Here is a 24,992-nt window from a genome sequence, read left to right as displayed (position 1 = left end):
CTGCCCGTCATGTCTGTTTGCATCCATGCTGAAGTATGGGCACTTCGGCCTTCTTTTTATGCAGCTTTTGATCATCTTGCACATCAGATGGGAGCCCACCTGTGAAGTCTGTCCTACATCTCCAAGGATTGCCTGTATTAGCCATGAAGCATGTAATCTGCTTTTTCCCTTTCAGAAATTTTCCTATACAGGTTCATGTCTGTGACAGACCAATCTCTCTGTATAGGAGCACACAATAGATGAAGAAGCAAGCACAAGTGACAGCTAAGGAAATCCTGCTCAGTGCCATGTCCTCAGGCTCCTGGCTCTGCCCTGGGTAAAGCAAGTAGTGGGACTTTCAATCCAATTACAAATGACCTGGCTGGAAGGACTCTGTGGAGTCTGCAACAGTGATAAATAGTGAACACAGAAGAAGGGACAGCACTAGCAAGGGAGCTTACTGAATGTGTTTGCATCCCACATCTTTAGGAAAGCTGAGAGAGCCCAATACTGTGCCCCAGAGTTGAGACGAGACCTTGGTCAGTCAATGGCAGCGGAGTTCAGAAGCTCATGAAATGTGCAGTTAGATCCACCTGTAACAACCTGGCAATCCTGTAGAAGGCCACGATATAAATATCTAGGGGGTAGGAGTAGATCATTTTAAGCAGAAGAAAGATCAGACGATATTGAACAGTCAGACTGTACACAGTCAATAGCTGAGTGCTTTTAATGAAAATCAACACTTGTGATCAAGTCTCTAATGAACTTTGAGAAGCTCTAACACCCTTCCTTTATAGAATAAGCTTTTTCTGTCACAGACACCTTATTTTATTCTGTAATGCAGCTGTGTAAAAATAGCACCTTCTTATTCAACACATTTGCTTTCTATCAGAGTCCCATCTGCTGACTTAGTGGCAACAATAAACTTTTTTTATTGCTTTATAATCCTTCAGGGAAGATGTGCTAGATTCCATTTACAATTATTCATCAGACAGAGCTGATTACTAAAGGCTAGGGGAGAGCTGTATTCTGTGCAACTTTTACCTGCAATACTGTGGTTGAGCAGGTGTAACTGAGTGTGTCAACACACACACCATGGTGCATTAAGCTGGAATAGACGAGGTAGTTGCTGGTCCCAGCTGCCTACATGGCCCCCCTCCCAGTGGTGGTGACAACTGGGAGGGCTGACTGGTCTGTGAATTAAATCCAGAACTGCTGCAGTTTACAGACTGCTACAACAAAATGACATAAATTTGAGCTTCATCTCTCGTCACATGTACCAGTACCCAGAGGGTGCTACTTATGCTGTCCCGTCATTATTAGAGAAAATGAGCAACTCTTCCCACCACCTCCAGTTCAATGCATTAAGAAAAAAAAAATAAAATCATGCTCCATCTCCAGAGGATATTTAAATTACACCTGGACAATTTTAGATGCCAACAAACATTGCGTTTGATATGAAAGTGTGACATCTGTAAATGAATGGCCTATAACATCTCTATTGTAATAATGTGTATTGTATGCAAGGAAATTGCTTTACAAATCTGAACTATGGAATTTTTAACTTCTGATTTCAACCTCATTGTTATATTAACTGTCATTAATACAGAATTAAAGACTATCAGGAAAAAAGTCAATGAAAGTAAAGAGGGTAGGGGCCAAACAATGAAGATTTTCATGAAGAAAAGCTATTGAAGTGAAAAATATTATAGACTAATGGGGGAACCTCATAAAAATTTGTCAGAATACTAGGTAACACTATGTACCTACAGATGCAGCAGAATTTTCCTAATTTAATCAGAGAACAGAACTGAGCTACTACAGAAAGTTGAACATGCACAAGAGGGCAGTGTTTTTTAATGCTATAATACACTTAATACGTTTAACGTATATATTTTCCCTCAGGCTGTGGGCTTCAATACCATGACTTTAAGCTTGCTAACAGTAAGCTTGTTGCTTCTGATCACCCTTTCACCCTTTTTGGATCTCTGAGACATGCCCTTGAGCAATCCTAACAGAACTAAGCAAAAGTGGCTTCTGACAAATGCTAAAACATCATTTTAATATTGTTGTAATATTTATAGAGGAGATGCAATTTCCATATCAAAACAAACTAATTTGACTTCATGGCTTAAAAGCACCTAATGTTTTAACTTGTGTAGAGCTAAAGCAAGCAAGCAATTTTATGCATGATGAGGAATTTGTTACAGTCATCTTGCATTCTGAACACATGTACAAGCAGTACAAACAACAGGTCCTAGGGGCATTGCTGTAACGCATCTCCATGTGTGCAAGTTCTTGAGTTTCTACGTGACCTCAAAGGGATTCTCCACAGTCTTTCAAACTACTCCTACAGAAAGCAATTTTGATTTTCTCTGCTGTTGTCACTAGACATAGTCAGTGCTTCTTGTGCATTTTTTTCATTGAAGTTAGAGTCTTCCTCTGAAATTTCCCATGTTTAGACCAGTCTGCACTGCACAGCTTTGGTGCTGTTGTTCTGTCACAGCAGAATGTGAACAAAGCACATTCCAAATTAATAGAGCTACAGAATCACATAGGTTGGAATGGAACTTTGGAAGTCATTTGATCCAACTCTGCTCACAGCAGACCTAACTTCAAAGTTAGAACAGGTTTCTCAGGGCCCATTCAGAAGAGTTTTGAAAATATCCAATGACGGAGATCTTGCAACCTCTCTGGTCAATCCGTTCCAGTGTCTGACCTCCTTCACTGTCACATTTTTTCTGTCTATGCAGCTGGACCTTGCTGCAGACTGACTGTTACCTCTTTTCATTTCTCTGTACATGTCTCGTTCTGTCTTCTCTATAATCCGCTTTTAGGTAGCAGCAGACTGCAACTAGATTCCCTCCTCAGCCTCCTCTTCTCCAGGGTGAACATGCCCAGCTCCCTCAGCCTCTCTTTGTATGCTACATGTGCTAGTTCCCAATCACCTTTGTGCCCTACCGCTGGACCCTCTTCTGTTTGATAATGTTCCTCACACTTGAGGCCTCAAAAGAGGACACGACATTCCAGATGGAACTTCCTGAGCAATGAGCAGGACATGCTTTTGCTAACGCAATGCAGTATGCTCCCATGCCTACTGCTGACTCACATCCAACTTGGTGTTCACCAGGACCCCTAAAACATGTCTCTCTAGTGCACCTTCCTACATAATTGTCCCAGTCCCTGCTGTTTCCATATGTAATCTGTTATGTGTACAGGACTCTACATTTGCCTTTGCTGAACTTCATGAGATTCCTGTTGCCACTACTCTCAGTGTTCTGTGATCAAAGAACCTGCGGAGAGCAAATTTTGTTGCATTGTCTGTGTTGTTGATGAAGATGTTAAATAAAATTAGCCTCAGCAATGACACCTGAGGAATACCACTTGTAAATAATTACCAGTCAATACTTTGAACCACTGACCCTTTGAGCCTATCTTCCCAGACAGACTACAAGGAGAACATGGAAGTATTAGAACTAGTCTGGAGGAGGGCCACAAAGATGATAAAGGGGCTGGAACAGACAGGCTGAGGGAGTTGGGGTTGTTCAGCCTGGAGAAGAGAATCATAGAATCATAGAATCATAGAATATCCTGAGTTGGAAGGGACCCTTAAGGATCATCAAGTCCAACTCTTGATACCGCACAGGTCTGCCCAAAAGTTCAGACCATGTGACTAAGTGCACAGTCCAATCTCTTCTTAAATTCAGACAGGCTCGGTGCAGTGACCACTTCCCTGGGGAGCCTGTTCCAGTGTGCAACCACCCTCTCTGTGAAGAACCCCCTCCTGATGTCGAGCCTAAATTTCCCCTGCCTCAGCTTAACCCCGTTCCCGCGGGTCCTGTCACTGGTGTTAATGGAGAAAAGGTCTCCTGCCTCTCGACACCCCCTTACGAGGAAGTTGTAGACTGTGATGAGGTCTCCCCTCAGCCTCCTCTTCTCCAGGCTGAACAGGCCCAGTGACCTCAGCCGTTCCTCGTACGTCTTCCCCTCCAGGCCTTTCACCATCTTCGTAGCCCTCCTCTGGACACTCTCCAACAGTTTCATGTCCTTTTTATACTGTGGTGCCCAGAACTGCACACAGTACTCGAGGTGAGGCCGCACCAGCGCAGAGTAGAGCGGGACAATCACCTCCCTTGACCTACTAGCGATGCCGTGCTTGATGCACCCCAGGACACGGTTGGCCCTCCTGGCCGCCAGGGCACACTGCTGGCTCATATTCAACTTGCTGTCTACCACGACCCCCAGATCCCTCTCTTCTAGGCTGCTCTCCAGCGTCTCATCGCCCAGTCTGTACGTGCAGCCAGGGTTTCCCTGTCCCAGGTGCAGGACCCGGCACTTGCTCTTATTGAACTTCATGCGGTTGGTGATCGCCCAGCTCTCCAACCTATCCAGATCCCTCTGCAAGGCCTTTCCACCCTCATTCGAGTCCACAACTCCTCCAAGTTTGGTGTCATCAGCAAACTTGCTCAAAATACCTTCTATTCCTACATCCAGATCGTTTATAAAAATATTGAAAAGTACCGGCCCTAAAATGGAGCCTTGAGGGACCCCACTGGTGACCGCCCGCCAGCCTGACGCAGCCCCATTTACCATAACCCTTTGGGCCCTGCCCGTTAGCCAATTGCTCACCCATCGTATGATGTTTTTATTTAGCTGTATGGTGGACATTTTGTCCAGTAGGATCCTATGGGAAACCGTGTCAAAAGCCTTGCTGAAGTCCAAAAAAATCACATCAGCTGGTTTCCCTTGGTCCATCATACGGGTGATCTTATCATAAAAGGAAATCAGGTTAGTTAGGCAGGACCTGCCCTTCACAAACCCATGCTGGCTGGGACCAATGACTGCTTTGTCCCCCAGGTGAGCCTCAATAAGTTCGAGAACCATCTTCTCCATGATTTTACCAGGCACTGACGTGAGACTGACAGGCCTGTAATTGCTAGGGTCTTCTTTCTGACCCTTCTTGTAAATCGGCACAACATTTGCCAGCTTCCAGTCTACCGGGACCTCTCCAAATTCCCAGGATCGTTGAAAAATAATTGAGAGAGGTTCCGCGATGACGTCCGCCAGCTCTTTCAGCACCCGGGGATGAATCCCATCCGGACCCATGGACTTGTAGGGATCCAGGTGGAGTAGCAAATCCCGCACACGTTCAGGGTCGGTTGGGAGTTTGTCATCCCCACCGTCCCGGTCCTCTAGCTCAGGGCACCCTGGGTCCCGAAGCCCATCATCGGCATTGAAGACAGAGGCAAAGAAGGCGTTAAGCGTCTCTGCTTTGCCTATGTCATTGTCTGTGAGGAGACCTTCCCTATCAAGGAGCGGCCCTATGTATTCTTTAGTTCTCCTTTTTCCATTCACATATTTGAAAAAGCCCTTTTTATTTTCTCTCACAGACACAGCCAGCTTCAACTCTAGGTGTGCTTTGGCCACATGAATTTTTTTATAAGGCTGCAGGGACACCTTAGAGCAGCCTTCCAGTACCTAAAGGGGAACTACAGGAAAGCCGGGGAGGGACTCTTTGTCATGGAGTGTAGTGAGTACAATAGGGAGCAGCCTGCAGTGGTAAAGGCCAGCTCCTTCAGCACCCCTGGATACATCCCACTTGGTCCCATGAACCTGTAGGTGTCTGATTTCCTTAACTGATCCCTAACTCAATCCTACCTTACTTTGGGTAGTATCCCTCTCCCCCAAACTCTCCTACTAAGCACAGACATTGACAACAAAGGCTTTGGCAATGATTATCCTTTGTTACTACGCTATTTGTCTGATTTTGTATCAGGCCAACATTTTCCTTGATGTTCCTGTCAATGTTTCTGTCGAAGTCCTTCTTACTGCCTTCACCTTCTTCAGGAGTTTCAATTCTAGATGAGCTTTGGCTTACCCTAATTGCACCCTGCCTACCCAGTCAATGCTTCTGCAGTCTTCCAGGGGTAGCCTATTCCCACTTCCACTCTCTGTGTGCTTTTTTTTTTTTTAGTGCTTGAGGTCACTCAGGAAGCACCTTATTAGCCAAACTGTCCTCTTTCCAATCCTCTTAATTTTTTGTACACCAGAGTGGAGGACCACTTACTTTGCAAGCAAATCTCCCCTTCCTTGTGGTTTCAGTTTACAGTAACAGTACTTCAGCTACCACAGTTAATGTTGTTTAGGGAGGTAGAAGAATTTGACTAGCAGAACTCTTTTTGCTGCTGTGTTACAACTCCACTAGATGGCTGACAGATCAGCATTGTAAAGCATTTTGTAGCATTGTCAAGCCTGAAATTGCTTGCAGGATAAAGCTCTGAATTTCTCTTCTAAAAGAAATAGTGCCTATGACAGAAAGGATCAGCTTTCAGAGGCCCATTCTGTCAAGGAAGGAGCAGTCTTCCTGCTGCAGCTAAGCAATCTGGAGGCAACAGGGTGAACCACAGGTACAGAAATCATCCATATCCACAATTTCAAATACATCTTGCACTGTAAATTATTTTGCATGCAAGAATGAGTAATGAAAACAGAATCGCTCTTTTCATCCCATGATTATGAAATAACTCAGGGAAATATTCCACTGGCCCCATTAACTACTCCGTCCTTTTCTGGTGTACAGCTACTTAAATTTAAGTATGGTAGCAAAACCACTACATTTAAGATAGTTCAATGTCATGTATGTAGGTTTTACATCAAGTTTGGGGAGTGCATACTAGTAAAGAATGAATGCATAGGAGTTGCCAGCTGAGAAATTACTAAGCAGTTATTCTTATGGGATCACTCATTCTGACTTAATGTATTCAAACATCTCTGCTGACGGGAGAACAGGACAGAATACAGGTGAATGTTTCACTGTTCTGCCACTAGCATCCTCTCAGTAGAGGCATTCCTGGGATGGCATTTTAAGGTACAAAAGGGCAGAATTTCAGTGGAAATTGGGTCATCAAGCTGGGAACCTGACAGAACAAAGAATAGAACAACAAATGACTCACCTTCCTGCCTCAAGCTTTACCCCTAACCAATACAAGGGATAATAAGCTGGGCTACAACAGCATCAGTAACAAGAGTAGTTAAAAGTTATTACATGAAAGTAACAGAATAAAAATAAATTAACGGCAGAAAAAAATATATTGCTTTTGATTATCAAGAAGTATTTTGCACTGTTCAGCTCCAAAACTGCAGTGAATTACAGGAGTGCTTAGTTTTATACATCTACATGGTTCCATTGGAATTAATGGTATTACTGTGCAGGAAGTTAAATAATTTGAAATAACAGCATTACTCAGAATGCCTGAAGTTACTAGTTTATGTAACCTTTTGCAGGCTGAAAATCTACAGCAACATTTTATCACTTGCTCTGAGCCAGTTAATACCCATGTAGTAAATAAAAATGCTATGTATGCATACATACAGAAAATGTAACAGACTGTAAGAAACCAAGTATTTAGCCAAGACTGATGAGCAGAAAAATTCAGGCCTGAATGTTCTATCATCATAACAATGTTCCATAACATTCCTGCTAGACAAATGAAATCTGAAAGATTTTTATAGAAATATATAAGGCTTACTTGTGTTTGGTCATCTTTAGGTCATAGCAAAAATGGCTGAAAAACCTAGCATAGAATAAGTGCATAACTGCATGCTCCTTTCCTCCAATGTACAAATCCACAGGCATCCAGTAGTTAGCCAAGTCACTATTAAATGGCCTGAAAAAAAAAATAGGAAAAATACAATGTGAAGAACAAAGATCAGCTCTTCTAAAGTAGCTCATCATATTTGACTGGACAAAACTATTTAATGAGAGCTACACATGCACAATAAAACTTTAATTTTGCTATCATATCTTTCTATTTTTTTAAGGAGTGGTAAGCTTTTTAAATCATATAGAAAAAAATAATCACTGAGAAACGGCTCAACAAAAACAGTATTTTCATATATTTTATATGTTCAACTCAGATTTCACGTCACCTCAGAAAGTGATGAAAATACTTGTTTGCTCTATAGAACTTTTTTCATAAACACCCTGTGGCTAGCCTTTAGATTTTTCACTATTTACCAATACCAAGTTTTACATAAAAATATATTACCATGAAAGACAAAAGACATGCACTTAAGTTCAATTCTACATTTCTTTCAGAAGATAATACTGAGATAATATGCAAAAAAAAAAAAACAAAATTAAAAAAAAAATTGTAGAGCTAGATCTGAGCATAATTTTCTGTCCAAAAGGCAAAGAAGAAAAAAGCTGGTGTTTTTAACGTGCTATTTTAAAACAATTATAATTTAGTTTCTAACTCCAAAGTCACCTTTCTTAATTCTAACTTTCACAAAACCATTTTGTTGTTCATCATCTTATTATTATGTCTTACTTACATTTTGCAGTAAAATGTCACGGCCAATATCTTAAATTCAGAACAGATACAAATAAAGTCTCTCATATCAACATATATTACATTTATATATATAGTTAATATAATTAATACTCAATAAGAGGGTAAATTGTGTTTCAGTTTCACACTGTGTTCATTACTGAAAATAATACCTCATACTTCAAAAGATGGATTGAAAGATGGTTGAAGCAGATGATCTTGGAGGTCTTTTCCAACCTTAATGATTCTATGATCCTATGCCCACTTAGATGCTTTTTTTTTAAATCAGAGGTTTGCATTGTTGCCATTAGAGGGCAATGTAGCAGCTTATCATAACGCTGCAAAACATTCTGAAGTCAGATAGGTCATCGTCCTCAAACTGGAGGATGCTCTGTGAATTTACAGTAAATGTTGGTGGTAGTTTATAGTATATTTTCTGCATCGTTTCTTAGCATTGCTTGCTGCTTCATTAAATACTTGTATGTCTGCTGTAATGGGCTCCTGTCCACAAAATTCTATCTGCATGTATGTCCTTCTTTGATGTATGCTTTATAGCTCCATTCTAACAAACTTATTTGTTTGTCAGCTTGTTTAATTATTCCATCTGTAACTTTTTTTTTTTTTGTGTGATAGCAACACTTCTTTCCTCACAGTTCAATCAGCCCAGAAGAAAATCATGGATGTGAAATTCATGTCTTCAGTGGAACAAGTCAAAACTTAGTGCTCTTCACAGGGTTCCAATATCAACAGCGTACTTCTCCCAAATTCTGGTTTTATGAAATGACTTACAGAAATAAAGGTTTAAGTATATGTAGCTCAGAAATTAATAAATACATAAAACGGAAGTAGAGATCTAGTACAGAAATCCATACAAATACTTTCATTTCAATATAAAACATATTCAGCTACACCAAGCTGTTACTTTGACAGCTGAATGTTGCATATGACTATTTCATCTTCATCAGGGAAAGTCAAAGTCCCTCTTAATATTTCAAATTGTCACCAGAGAGAAAGCAATCCATGTCACTTAAATAATATTATTAACAGTGAATTCACACTGTCACTAGAAAATAATTAATGTGAAACAAAAGTGTTCACAGAAGGGTTTTCTTCAGTTTAACTGATGGATTAACTGGATGTGTGCTGCCAATATAAAAAATAACTGGCCCAGCTATACTTAAATCACTTGGTATGTAGCATGCACCCAGACATTGTTCAGGGCAATAAATAAATAAATAAACAATAAATCCCCAAATATCCTTATATGCGGTATCAATATCAAAAATGCAACTCTTTTTATCTTAATTAGACTACATAGTAGTACTGTTCCACTAAATCCTCTTTGTAAAAAGGAGCAAGAAAAAATACTTGCGTATTTTACCCATATCTCACATAAAATCAAGCAGCCAAAACAGACACCTGAATGGCATTCTTGATGTGACCTTCTCAAAGCGTGCGTGCTCCATATACATGAAGACACTTTACATGGACATCAAGAATACTAAAATGGAAATGTCAATAATAAAAAAATATATCCTACCAGACTCATTCACCAACATGAAGCTCATTATCTCCCATAAGTTATCAGGATGACAGAAGCCATTTACTGGACATTTTCCGTTTATCTGTGCAATAACCGACTGACATGAAAAATATTCCTCAAATTTGCTGCCATCATACTGTCCTACCGAATGGCTCTCAAAATATTCAAGAAATGGTAATGGCCATCCATCCAGTGACTGTAGGTGGCAATCTAATTTGGCCAGTGTATGTGAAATGCTTTTGGACAGCTGAGTCAGTCTCCGTGCAGGCTGATTTAATGCTGGTGTGACAACACCTCCAGGCATTATCAGCAGTGCTAATACAGGCAGACTACGAAGCAGATAAATGGCTAAATAACTACAACAATCTTCCCATACTCCTCATGCTGCATCCACTAACACACAACACATGAAAAATCTCTTTTTATTAATTATGAATTTAGTCAAAGTAATAATACACAGCAGAAGCTTGCTCTGATACCACTTCAATTTGCGTTTGCGCATGACGAAGTAGCCAGACTTACTGGAACTCTGAAGAAAAGAAATTAAGGTGTAATTCTTCACAGCTGGATGTTACACCATACTATTCCTTCTCTTCCCAGTGGAAAAGTGCTATCTGTCTACACATCAAAATACTCAGTATATTACCAAGGAGGGTACGCTCAAAGCAAATTACCACAATCTCAGAGAGAGTCACGGTAGGCTGTCATTCTTGACAGCATCCTTCACTAACAACTATCTTTAGCTTCTCAGCTGAACATTCCCACTATGCCCTGGCCTTATAATGCCCTTTCATGCAAACTCTGCCCCTTCCCTCGTAGCTCCTGCACTTACACAACACTGTCTACATGTACTGCTCTTGTACGTTTCCTGGCACGGGAACAACCAAATGCCACAGTTTTGAAGCAATTCCTAGTCAACCCTGTGCACCTCTCAGGCATAGAGCAGACACAAAATCAGGTTAGCACATAGGTTTAAACTGACTTCTGCAAAAGCAGTTAAGCTAGAAGCACCAGCATATCTGGCCTCTTTCCTCCTTCTTTCTTCCCTTCTACTCTGTAAAGTAGGCTTGCCCAACAGATGGCCCTGCATCTGGACCTTACCTGTCAGTGTTGTGAGGGTCAGTGTATCTCAGGTAATACCAAGCAGAATCAACAAATGTATCCATGGTATCAATTTCTCGCCTTGCTGCTGACTTACACCTGAGCCAGAGAGACACATAAGAACATTTTAGGTAAGTGACAAGCTTGGCAAAAAGAATAAACATGTACACAGTGGCCATGAAGAAGTTTAGATTTAAAACTGAAAGAGTCTAAACACCTTGAAAAGTGATATGTTCAGAAAAAGTCTAATGTGAGTAATAACACCATCTCTCCTTTCCCCTCTGTCCCAAACGAAACAAAATACAAACCAAAAAAGAGCCAGAACAGCCGTAATATAAAGCAATAGCAGAAGACTGCACAGTACAAGACAGCCTTCTCAATCACATGTTCCTGGATTTTTTTAGACATGTCATTAAAAAAAAAGACTAAGCAAGCTTTAGAGCATAGACAAGCATACTTCGCCTTAAAGTTAGCGGGTACTGAATATATATCACACTTGCTAGGTAGCAGCAAACAAATCATTTTATAAACACTCAACAGAAGGAGCAGGTGTTTGCCCCTCACTGATTCTTTTTACAAAAAGGTCTTTGCAGATTCCATTTATAATCTCTAGGAAGAAAATGAACTTAGTTCAGTTTCAACTTTCACTGAGATGTATCAAATCTCTTCTAAAACTTGCAGCACAATTTTAATTTGTAATTACTGAGAATCGATTTTTTGCTAGGAGTTACACTGGCAGCACTGAGAAATAGTTTTAAATGACATTTTAGAAGCTTGGGTTATTTTCCTCTAATTTCTCCCAAACAAATTATTTATTTGTAGGAGTCGAAAATTACAATTAATAAATTTACATTTGTTGTAATAGATCACTCTTTAAAACCTTTACTGCGAAAACAATGCAATTTCTCTAAAGTAAGACTTTGCAACCTGTCACAAGCTTGTGTATAATATATATAATAAGTATCACCAGCTATATGTATCAAATGGACACAATTTATAAATGCATGCTAAGTTACATGCATGTATGCATGTAATAAATTTACTTAATAAATGGGCTTTTGCTATTTAATTTTTTCGAGCTGTGTTGTTAGTCTGTGATCGAGCTTGATGGTTGAGCTGCAACATGTACCTGCCTGTCTGCCTGATGCTTCAGCTTGGCTTGCCAAGGCAAGTTTATGAGAATATCACAGGTTTAGCATTTTCCTTCACTCTGTCTCTGCCCCACATCCATCTCTATCAGCAAGCTTTTCTTTCAACAGGAATAATGTAGCACAGGAATTTTACTTCTTTGTATTTGTTTTGTTTTTAATACAGAATAACCATTTTATTAAATTTCACATATAAGCAGACTTGGCCAACATAAAACTGCATTATACAGAAACATTGAAAAGCAAGAATACTTTATAGTCATTGAACCATAATTATATCTGCTTCATGCCTCTGCTGTTGCTCGTACTCTAAATGGACATGGCTCGCTAACACGGACAGCATGAACATCTTTCAAAATTTATGTAACAGGCACAATACTGTAATTTGATTAGACGATATTCAGACAACTAACACAATTACCTGAACTTGTATAACAATGAATAACTTAGGCATCTCTTTCCATTTATGATTGCTAACATTATTGTAGCTCAAATCTGAGTACTCACAGACCTTCATATCTTTCCATCTTGCTTTCCTTATTAATTCTAGATATTAAATGCAACTAATGAAAAAAAGCTCATTATGGGAGAGCAGGACTAAAGGAAGGAATGACATAACTTTTCAGAGCAAGGAAAAATGGGGGGTAGGAAGACTATGCACACGAAGGCAATAGCTCAAAGGATTTGAAATTGTAGCAGACATATGGATGATCAATATTGAAGACAATATCAAGTAAGTGAAAATAAAAAAGCCAAATAAATGTGATAATAATAATAAAAAAGTTATTTTCAGCAAACTCTCATGTTCTAAGCTAAGAACAGATCCTGTATGCCATTATTTCTGATTAAACAAATGCCCTTGATTAACTTTAAAGTACGTCAGCCACAACTATACGGAAAAAATAACGATTTCATATACATCAAAAGTACATTGTTGCACAGTAAGCAATAAAATTATTTCTGAATTAAGGTCAGTAAGAAGCCAGGATTGTAGACAGTAGCTTTCAATAAAATCAGAAAAAAATGTCAGTTAAAATTAGCAATTTTAGACCAGAGCATTCCTGTGGACTTTACTAAACCTGAAGATCTTAGCAAGCATCACACTTTAAAATATGTTACTACATGTAATTTAAATAGGCATATCTGAGAAGAAATTTTCTAGGCAGAAACATGAAAGTAAATGTGTGTTTTATTTAAAATATGTTATCAACAAAGATCAAAATACATGTTTCCAGAGAACCACAGAACTGCTTTGCCTAAACTACCTAATTAGAAATGAAAACCACACTGATATTCTATCCTGGAAATGTTAAAATAAAGTGGCTTGTTACAAAACTGCTGCATTGTCAATGAGAGCCCTATGTCCATTTTTATGTCTGGTTCTCTTGCCTGGCAGCCTGACAATGTACCTCCCATTTAGTCAGTCTGTTAGCAGCAGTATTGCATTACACTGCTGATGAAAAACTTCTCTGGGATAACTCACTTTCTACCAGTTCTTTCTGCAGAACCTGTACGCACACTCCAGAGTACACAGTATCTAAGCAGTCCCCAAGATCAGACACCTGATTTTCATGACTCATCTCTTGCTACTTAATTTGAGCTGTTTCATTTTTTTAACAGCTGAGCTACTAACAATAAAGATTGCAACATTGACAAGATGCATATACTTACTATCTCCTTCAATCTGAACTATAATGCTGTCATCTGAAATGTACACTGAATGTGATTCTTCACGATAAAGAATAATATAGCTGAGGCAACACTTTATTGTTGGACTATGGTTTAGAAAATGAACACAATGAGTTTCCTTACCAAAAGGAAATATTTCAGTAAACATCATAAGCTTTGTATGAACACTGCTGGTGAAAAGTAATGAAAACTCTTGCAGTAAATAAAGTGAAAAATACTGTTAAGAAAGGGAGGGCAGTGAGGAAATAATTCCATTTTCCCTGTTTTCTTTCCTCCAACTTCAGATCAGTGAGCTTTGCTTCAGCTTGTTTATGAAGCAGCAGCAGTGGATGTCTGTATTGCAAATAAGGAGTTTTATGGAGTATATAATGAAAAACAAAACAAAACAAAACAAACAAAAAAAACCCTACATTGGGTCAGACTAAATATCCTGATGGAATAGTGTCCTGTCTCCGAGTGGTCAGTTGTCAACACTTATGGAAAGAGCACACAGAACATGCAAGTACAAAATTGATCTCTCTCAGCCTGCAGTAAATGCTACATTTTCTTACCTTGGACAGGCACAGTTCACCCATTCTGGAACAGTTTCTAAAGGTGAAGCTCCCTTCCCTGTGAAAGTGGTTACACTAGGCAGCACCACAGGTAAATCTTCAAAAGGCACAGGGACAGTGCCACATGTCTGACAGTGAATGACAGGAATAGGTGTTCCCCAGTACCGCTGTCGAGATATTAACCAGTCTCTTAATTTGTCACTCGTTAGGTCTCCACCTATTCCTTTATTTTTGGCCTGCTGGGTAAGAGCTTTTAAAGCCTCCTGCCGAGTCATTCCTGTGAACTGATTAGAAAAAAAAGAATCAGAAGAAAGAAAAATTCATACTTTCTATCAGGGAAAATGCAAGAACACACAAAAATTCACAAATGCGGTTTCAGAGAGACAATGTTTAGGAGCCTCGTATAATCTTCCCCTTCCCATTTCTTAACATCTTCCTATCCAAGAGGCTATTCACATACCAGTTACTTGATTCATTTAAACCCTCTTGTTCAAATGACAATGTTCTTGATGCCCCAAAAAGAAATATGCTAGGAAAGAGCTCTGCAGACCCCTTCAGCCTTTATTGGCAGCTCTTCGCATTTTCTGCTGATATCTTAATCAACAGCTTTATGCTGAAACTTCCAAAATTTCACCAACACAAGGTGGAGACTGAGGAAATGTGAATGATAAACCATCTTTCTTTCTTCTGTATTCATTTTGGGTTATTCTATTTTTTACTTTCACATACATCTTAACCATTTAGACCCTACCTTTCATGTAAGAGTAGACGCAAAGTGCATATTCTACCAAATGCATCTTTTCAAGAGCTATAACACCATATACACTTGATTTAAAATAAGATTTCCATATCACTTCATGCAGGTATGTTACCAGAAAGCTTACACCACATTTCAATTAATACACAGGAAAAGTGTTTAGCTTAAAAATCTATTCAGATGATGAAAAATAAGAACCAGCTTTTAACATGGGATCAGTTATTCAGTTTCTATTATAAAACTGAGACCAATTCTGCATCTTCCACTCATGCACAAAAGGAAAAAAAATCATTTTATTGCTACAGAAGGTCAAGGGAGGTGATTCTTCTGCTCTGTTCTACTCTTGTGAGAGCCCACCTGGAGCACTGTGTGCAGCTTGGGACCCCCACCATAAGAAGGACATGGACCTGTTGGCCCAGAGGAGGGCTACGTGGGTAATCAGAGGGCACCTCTGCTATGAAAAGAGGCTGAGAGATTTGGGGTTGTTCAGGCTGGAGAAGAGAAGGCTGCAGGGAAACCTTACAGTGGCCTTCTAGTACCTAAAGGGGAACTACAGGAAAGTTGGAGGGGGACTCGGAGTGTAGTGAGAGGACAAGTGGTAATGGCTTTAGGCTAAAAAGGGGTAGATTTACATTAGATATTCAGAAGAAATTCTTCACTGTGAGGGTGGTGAAGCACTGGTGCAGGTTGCCAGAGAAGCTGTGGATGCCCCATTCCTGTAGGTGCTCAAGGCCAGGCTGGATGGGGCTTTGGGCAACCTGGTCCTGTGGGAGGTGTCCCTGCCCACGGCAGGGTCGTTGGAACTAGGTGCTATTTATGGTGTTTTCCAACCTAAACCATTCTGTGATTCTGTGCTTTTATGATTAAATTCCTCTCAAAAATTTGGTTGCATACACCCACTTTGAGTCTTAAAAATATTTAAAAAAAATAAAAAAAAATCCTTTTAATCAGGCAAAGTATTTGGGATGCTCACGAAAACAGCTTGCATTGTTACTGTAAGTTAGAAAGAACTCCATACTTGCATACCCACCTCTCCAGAATTAATGACTTTCTCCAAACCATTTGGCAATGTTTCAATGACTTCAGTGAAAGAAATGCCCAGATTCTTAGCTATTGCAGCATCTTCTGCACTAGTACTAGGAATTCCTAGGGAAAAAAAAATATGCTATTGACTAACATGGATATCAATCACCAGTTTGGGGATAAAACTTTTTATTTCTATGAAACGCTCTTTTTAACAATTTATGTTTGTCCAAAAGGGTTTAAAAATGTAAGAAAAATAAAAAATGTTTTCCTGTTCTTTAAGCAGTGAAATTCAAGCAGCAGTAATTTTAGACATATTTTCTCAGTAAACTAAATGTTAATCAATGTCTTACCTCAGAATAAGCTGAAAATGAGATGGTTTAGAAAAAGCCTAAAAATAAAGCTATACAATTTAGACAAATAATACATTTTAAATACAATCATAATGATTATATATAACATAAATATGTACTTAAGTAATAAAAAATTAAATTCAATTTGCTAACATGACAAAAATATGAAACAAACAGGTTAAACAGTCCTCTTGTTTCAATAGTACATTTAATCTCTTTCTGATTTCATAGCTTATTAAAATGTACCATAAATCAATAGTCCCCAACATTACTATCCTTTAACTTATTACGAAAGACAAGATTTGTTTATCTCAGGGAAACAATTTGAGTAACATCAGTTTTCTACTCAGAATATAGCTAATGAGAGCACTTCCGACCACTGTTAAAGTAATTCCTAGAAGTCACGGTATTTAAGGCCCCTGGTGCAATCTTTTCTTTCCATCTTCTTATTCAGGGGACAGTCTTACAATTTGAACATGAGTTTCTCTAACTCACATAAAACTTCTTTTTATTATAGCAATTTACCAGCATCACAAAATGACATGTTATCTTTAAATATTTCTCATTCATATTGATAGATGATGACGTTTTCCCTCTGATTTTGCTGCATGTATTTTAAAAGACAAATTTTTTCCTGATTTGGAGGTCTACCTTTCATGGTACGGTAAGGAATTTCTTAACTTTATTATCTCTATGTTACTTCAGAATAAATCTGTTAGTATCAGATGTATTATTTCCACACTGAGATACATCCTACTGCATATTTTTTCCTCTTGGTGATAATTTGTTTAATATTTTGAACGATCTTGCACAACGACTGTCATCTTTAAAAGGTAAAGAAGCCTATTCCAAAAAATTCAATGCAAACATCAGGTTGGTGAAAATTGTAATAACTCTCAAAATATTGCTAAACACATTCAAATTATTAATACACAAACTACTTTATTCAAAACCAGCTTAACAAGCATCTTTGAAAACAGTGAATTGCCTGCTAAGGAAAATTCATAAACTCTGTCAATACGTGGAAATTCAGAAGCAGAAAACTAAAGAAAACCAAGCAAAACTCCCCTATGACAAGTAACTTCCTAACTAACAAAATACAAAATCACTATTTAATCTTTTCAGCAGATGTAAGCTCTCGCAATTTAAGGGCTCAATTATAGTGTAAAGTCTGAATCTTAATTCGTCAAAGAGCCCTGCAGTCTACAACAGGTGGCTTCACAATATGTTCTACAAATGGAAAAAAGAGGACCCCACTTTTTGGTCTTCCTTCTGTTGAAAAGATGTTGCTATAAAGTACTTTCACAAAGCTCAACAGCTGGCACCCAGAACTTCCTGGGAAGATCTGGGATACTTCCAACAGACATAAGGCCAAGGTACATGCCAGTTAACAAGCTGGAAGCTTTTAATGAAAAATAAGATTAGGTATCTCAATTATTTGGCTTCTCTTACACAAGGGGAGGTTCTGGTTTTCAAAAACAGATTCACTTCTAAAGCGTAAGATGCGGGCATGTAATAAGGAAAGTATACAGCCTAAGTGGATAATTTCAATCAGCCTTATGAGGGTCATCCAAGATACTTTTGCACAACCTTCTCAGTAAAAGCAGCATTTAGTAGCATGGCACAGGCACCTAAGTAGTTCTCCACAGTCAGCTAGTTTTATTCACTTCAGTTGCTGTGCAGGAAAAGCCACCACTGGCAGTGGTGTAGAGGATGTCGTAGCAGCTGCAGAGTGGGAAAGAAGTAAAAACAAATGGGAGAAAACAAATGGGAGTTAAGGAATAAGGAGGGTAGTGCAATGGCAGGGTGTGTGTGTGTGTGTGAAGAGGTAGGAAAGAATCATACCCCGTTAGTACTAGCACAGAACGTTGCCTGTTTATTTCAGCTAAGATGAAACCACAGCAAAAACAGTAAACAAAAAGCTTGGTGTGTACTATTGATGAAGATAAAGCTTGCAGAAAAAAGATGGACATAACTATTAAAAGTTAGTGCAATTTCAATTTTTTACTTAGAAGGACTGCCACATCATGTATGTACCTACCTGCCCAGGTTGAAGCGCTAGGCTCCCTGTGCAGGAAAGGAGCAAGATAGGCTGCTTCATGGGACAGCTTTGAGAACAGAAGCCCATTTCAGATGATTCAGATTATCCACTAGCAACGTCCTTCCTCCTCTGTTTATGGAACCTCCTCAGTCCTAAATTAGGGGCCTAAACTTATGGGAATACTTTCTTTAGAGCTAAAGGGTGTAAGACAAGTGTCCAAGACTACCTGAACAGGGTTACTGCCTACTCTGAATTAGTTTCCTATCTCAACACAAATATCAGATAAAAGTCAAACTTGGAAATTTTGGATCTTTACTGGGGGAAACCTAAACCTGTCTGAAACATTTCTCTTTAACTATGCATATCATCTATGTAAGCATATAAAAAAAAGTCAGTTATTTGCAAGATGTTTTTGTCAAACAATGGTACAGTTCTGTTTTGATTAAGGATGGTAAGAGCCAAATACGCATGCACTGTAGGTAATCAATCCTCTTGAGATATGCAGATCCTCATATTTAGCTCATTAAATGAACTAATTTTATAATATTTCCATTAAAATGCATCATCCTGTAAATCTCTCCCCCAGACAGATTCTACGTAGCTACTTTTCCCTTCCTTCTTCATTAATGAAGAACAGTAATGAAGAACAGAGTTCCAAAGTCCAGAAGGGAACTGCAATGATCAAAGATTTATCACAAAAGTATCTGGTGCTCCAACACAGCAGCTGAAAACTATACTACTCTACTTCCACGATAATTGTCACATACCTATTTTAGTATCAAGAAAATTCTCAAAAGTTGTTGTTGCTGAGATTACTATGGGAATCTCTTGATTGGTAAGCAAATTCACAGCTGTCACTGAAGTGAGTGAGTCTGAAAACAAATGATCACAATAAGTAAAATATGACAGAAGATACGCTAAGAACATTACTTACTGTTAAAACTCAGTTCATCTTATACATTAAATTTATATTACAATTTTGTTTAAATAAGAAAGATAAAAAACGTAATCACATTTCTAAAATGTTCACAGGTATTAAAATCCTCGGTAAGTCTGACATGACTGATAAATTTTCATGACTAGAAAACATTTTTATAACAAACACTTGAATAAAACCTGAGTAAGATGTGGACTACAATAAAAAAAAATCCTTGATCAAAATGCAGGCTTGCTGCAAACTTGTATGAATTGACTCTAATACATACTCACAGACATTACATACACACAAACATTATTCCAAAATTAAGCAGAACATTCAGTTATTTAGATGAATCTGAAGGGAAGCTTATATACTATGCTTATGACTTGCTTTCTTATAGAAGGACTATGCATCACTGACCAATGTAAAAAGAAAATCTAAATAACCAATTGACTTCCAAACAGAATATTCATGTTGATATTAGAGATTGGCCTACAGAAAATATCTTGGAACCAAATGTTCACAGGAAAGGGGAGTCAGAGGAAGAAAATCAAGGATGAGGACCGTGATAAACTGAAATTGACTGTGTTACTTTGGTGTCCTGGTAAGAAGAAAATCTAACTTGTACATCCCGAGTTTTGAAGATTCAAAATCCAGATCTCAATTTGGACCTGTTTCTTGATATTTTTTAGTGCTTTTAAAGCTAAAAGCAGCTTCCAAACTACTATGTAAAGAACTGATGCTTTTGAAACTCAGTCATGTGCATTAACACTGCATATCATGCGATGCAGCAGTAAAGAAAGCAAACTTATTTAGTCAAAGGTTTTGCAGTACAGTGCCTGCCCTTGATAAATAGGATCTTGGGACCTTCAGTGGTCAGTGAAAGTATAAAAGGCCTCCATTTTTAAGACCTATTTTTAGAGACTCACATACAGTAGATGAAATTTATTCTTATTTTGCACGGATGAGGTACCAAATCAGTGTTTCAGGAATATGACTCTCCATATGATAATTATAATACAGACCACTGAGAGTTTCCTTTCGCCCACCTTTGTGGAAAGCTGTGGAGAGTCTGAGGCTTACATAAAGTCTGCCTTAAATAAAATAACAGCATTCTAAAGAACAGGGCTACTTTACCTCATCAGCCTTTTAAAAACAAACTATATACTTATTTACTTTACTACTTTTTCAAATTTCAGGTCTCTGAGATACACATATTCTAGAGAAAATTTCTCCTGTTCAAACCATTGCACTTAGCTTTCTTCCTCTATTTAAAAAAAGATACAAAATGAATAATCTCACTTTTTAAAAGCAACTAAGAAAAAAGCCTTGTGAACAGGAAGCAGAGTGGGTAGGGCAGACAGTTTTTAAAAATAACCTCTCTCCCACCCAGCAATAATTTTGATTTTATGCTGGAACCCAAAATAGTAATTCTCCAGCTTATGAAGATGCTCTTTCTTTTGCTCACATCATTATTATAATAGCTGTAAAGAAATGATACTACAGTTACAAATGTAAAACAATGTATGTCTGGTATTATAATGAGCTAATGAACAATATAAGGGTCAAATCTCAGACATACAACACTTAGAAGGTGACTTAGAAGAAGACTTACCAGATTCTAGATTAACATAAATTTTTCTAGGCAAAAAAAAAAGAATGCCTGAAAACTGGTTGCTCACTTCTATTTAAATGATAATAGCTCTGATATAATATAGACATATAGCTCTGATAAAATACAGAGCTTTACTCTAAGAGTACAGCTATAAGAACTTTAAGTTACTTTGCCATACTACATCCTTTTTTCTCCCTTGAATAAATACATACCATCTTAATTATCTAAATTAGAACACGGTGAAGAAAGGGAGTTACAAAACTGCACCGGTTGCAAAGAAAACAATAACAATAAAAAGAAATTATTTTATAATGTTATTGATGATTTATTTATTTATTTTTGATCTAGTTAATGATGGAAATATGGTCTATTCAAGGCCATCTTACGTTTCTTTTGACTTCAATGCCATTGTTGACCCTTATTAAATAACATGTCTGAAATGCAAACCTGAAAGTCCATGTAAGAACTCTTTTATGTTCTCTTCTTTGGAAAATATCAATCTGTGCCTTTGAAGTGCTCAGGGAACAGTACAAAATATCAGCCAAGTTCAACTGAAGTATATATGTAAGTACATTTACAAGTAGCAATAGTAGAGTTATGATTCTGGAACTGTTTCCACTTTAAAGCCTCTTTTTGAATGTTTTATTGCTGTCATTAATCTGAAAGTTTCTTAATGTAGCTCAACCAAAAGGTGAAGTTTACTGTTAACAGAAACAAAAAAAAGACTTTCAAATATTTCCATGTAAAACTAATATCAAAAATATACTGCTGTCCACTCTAAAAACAAGTTTTGCAGTTGTGTGGTTTGGCTTAAAGCACAAAGATTCAACAAAGATTCAGGCACATACATGAATGCACACGAAAGTGCATTTCTGTGGTTAGTGCTTTGTTTTTCTGAATTGTATGAATTAAAAACTTGTTCCTTTATTCCTTAACAAAAATTCTCCAAGCTTTGCTCAGCTCTGAGACAAGGACTCTACATGCTCCACACATTCAAGCTCCATTTTTCCTGCTACCAAGCAAATGTTATTAAGGTTATAGAAATGAAACACCTCAAAATAAAGCAGATTCTTTGCAACCACAACTATTTCCCACAAGATTCCTGCTTCATTTGCTGTTGACATTGGATGTTATGTAGACAATGAAACCAGATTTTAGCCACATTTTAGAAAAGAATAAATATTGAACACGAGCCTGAGGTGGAAACATAACATATTCAATATACTTTGTATTTACTCTTGTGATTTTTACATTTTCTGAACAACAAAAAATGTCAAACCAAGGATGTAGAGTACAGACAGAGTACATGGTAGGAACCTTTAAGAAACCAATTAACACTAATTAAAGAAAAAAATTACCACTTATTTGTATTCTCTGTACAGGCCAGGACCTACCATAAGGCTACTCTGAATTTACTCCATTAGAATCTTGTATTAAATGAGGATCTCCATGTCAGAGTATTATTTTGCTATATATTGATGATCCACTTTGCTATGTATTAATTATTAACTATCTGTTGTCCTCTTTATGTTCCCTGCGAGAGGAAAATGACTGTTAGTGCAAGAGCTGGTTCCACACTCTGTGCTAATGACAAATTACCATATAGTGGTAATGGCTATGTGGCCAATGGGCTCACGTAAGTCAGAGTTTGAGTATTCATTTCTATTATATGAGGAAACAAGAACCTGTTCCAATACTTTGATATATGTGAAGTCTTACAGCCATTATAAAAGGCAAAAATTCTAACGTAATTGCTGTTACTGTATCTGAAGTCAGGACAGGCTGGTATGATACTTTTTGACATATACAAAGGATCAAAAGGAAATGTTCCTTCTTAACAGGAACAGTTCATGCCTAGCTGGACACACATTTTTTGAAGATCATTCTTGAAAATTGATACTCTTTTACAACGAAGTGCAGAATGAGAAAAATATCACCTTTCCCTGGGATGGACTCCCTCTGAAAGACTTCCTTCAGACTGCTATTCCCATGCAGCAGTCTGTGAGTCGGTAAAATACATAAATGGGAAGCTCCATAAATGGCTTCAGGCGTATAGGTGTAAGCGGCTAGCTTCTCCTCTGTTACTTCACCATTAACCTGAAAAAAAGCAGAAAATATCCCTGATTTTTTTCCTCCATTAGAAGTGCAGTGGTTTTACATTTATTTTCCTACTTACACAATTAACAGATCTACACCACCCTATAGACATATATAATTCTAAATATCAAACCTGGACACATTCTCACTACAGGGAGTTTCCAGAATCAAATTGTGACAAAATTTACTTTCAAGACTTTGAGAAAGTTGCTTCATAATCTATCCAAACATAAATAAATAAAGTAAAATCATATGTAATATTTCATTGTACTACTGAGCCACATTCAGTCCCTGGTTAAGTAACTCAGAATCCTTCTATTCACTTCTAATATACGGTGCTCTGATTTCAAGGAATGGCAATAGCCAAGCCCACCTAAATCAGACGCTACCTTTAAACTCTAAAGTGAATTTTCGATTTTCTGGGCTTTCTATCACACTTCTCTCATGAAGTAAATGCTGCAACTTATGTACAAGAGTAAATTTATAGAAGCTGCAAAAGGTGTCACAAGATTAAAACAACTGGACATAAAACATGAGTAATATACACGGAGGGCTGCTTATGAAATTACTACCTGAAACTATCGATAGGCTCTATATTCTATGTCAATTAACTGTGGATTGTGTGAGGTTCTTAGAAGGAGATTCTTCTACAGCAAGAATGATATACGTTTTCAGAAACAGTTGATTAAAACAACTTAACCTCAAAAATACACCTTTTTAGCAATGTGAATTCAGAGGTACGAAGAAAGTTCAAACTGTCTCAATTTGAGGTTCCCAGAAATCTAGCATTTTAAAATAAGTCATTTTTAAAGTGTTAGACCAGAGTAAATGAAAACCATAAAACTTAGAAGCAAAAGGGCTGAAATTCCATTAGGGCCTCTGAAAATCTGAAGGACTTCAGATTTTCCCACTGTTCTCTGGATAATTACAATTTTCTTAAGGTTCCTCTTTTCTTCCACTGCTTTCTTTCTATCCAGACTTCTCTGTAGGTCTATCACCAAATTCTCTGTTTTTTATCATTTTACCGTATTTAATAAACGAGACTTAACTAAGGCGGCATGACTGATGTCAGCCTGGGTCCGATGGAGAAGGTGCTGTGCAGAGAGGAGATAAAGCATAGCCAGAACCCAGCTGATTTGTACAGTACCACTTGATACTGCTCATGGTACTGCTCCCTTAAATATCCTGGCTTCCAGGAATGCTTATTGGCTGGCATGTATTTCTGCACAAATACACACAGCCGATTTGCATCCAGTTTTGCACTTGAACACAGAAATGCTTTCCTAAGAAGGACAGCAGGGAGTATCACCCCAACACACAAATGTTCTTCAGAAATCAGTGCAGGTCCAGGCATGAACATATAACTCTAACTTTTAGTAGGTTTTACGCTTTTTAGATCTGAAAACCTGTCCCATTATGCATTTCAGGAATTGCATTTAGCCCAGCCAAGACAGCAGTGTTGAAATTTCTGACTCACCTTCAGCAAGAAGTCAAGGGAACATCCAACACAGTCACCTATCCAATTTGCTTGCATTTCTTTTATACCGTACCATTCAGGGAGATCAGACAAAGCATCAAACATAGCCTGATGCAATAAAAGAAATAGTTAGGATGTTTGGCTTTTGTACAAATGCTTTTATACAACAGACATAAATTAAGACTATGGATTTAGTTGTAACTAACAGCAAAACAATAAGGTGTTGGTCAAAGATAGGAAGAGGTATTTTTACACTGCTGCTGCTTCAAATTCATCTTTGAAAATAAAATCATCTTTGAGAATAAAATTAACATGGCACAAGAGAGAGGTACAATGTCTTCAACCAATATCCTAGTGTTATTAAAAGAG

The 24,992-nt window shown here is 38.0% G+C and overlaps 1 protein-coding gene across 3 annotated transcripts in view; it reads right to left on the bottom strand.

Annotated features, from left to right (window-relative positions):
• Window positions 1–24,992, bottom strand: part of LARS2 (leucyl-tRNA synthetase 2, mitochondrial) — a 101,589-nt gene that overhangs the window by 25,537 nt on the left and 51,060 nt on the right. For all 3 annotated transcript variants that reach the window (XM_083824993.1, XM_083824994.1, XM_083824995.1), the window contains exons 8-14: window positions 24,624–24,731; window positions 22,987–23,146; window positions 19,283–19,387; window positions 16,129–16,244; window positions 14,342–14,625; window positions 10,954–11,052; window positions 7,509–7,646 (exon numbers count right to left, since the gene is read on the bottom strand). In XM_083824993.1, coding sequence (XP_083681119.1) covers window positions 7,509–7,646; window positions 10,954–11,052; window positions 14,342–14,625; window positions 16,129–16,244; window positions 19,283–19,387; window positions 22,987–23,146; window positions 24,624–24,731 — 1,010 coding nt within the window. The remainder of the gene's footprint in view (window positions 1–7,508; window positions 7,647–10,953; window positions 11,053–14,341; window positions 14,626–16,128; window positions 16,245–19,282; window positions 19,388–22,986; window positions 23,147–24,623; window positions 24,732–24,992) is intronic.

This window comes from Anser anser, assembly GCF_964211835.1.
Source record: "Anser anser genome assembly, chromosome: 2".
NCBI lineage: Eukaryota > Metazoa > Chordata > Aves > Anseriformes > Anatidae > Anser > Anser anser.
This window is presented reverse-complemented; position numbering and strand designations above follow the sequence as displayed.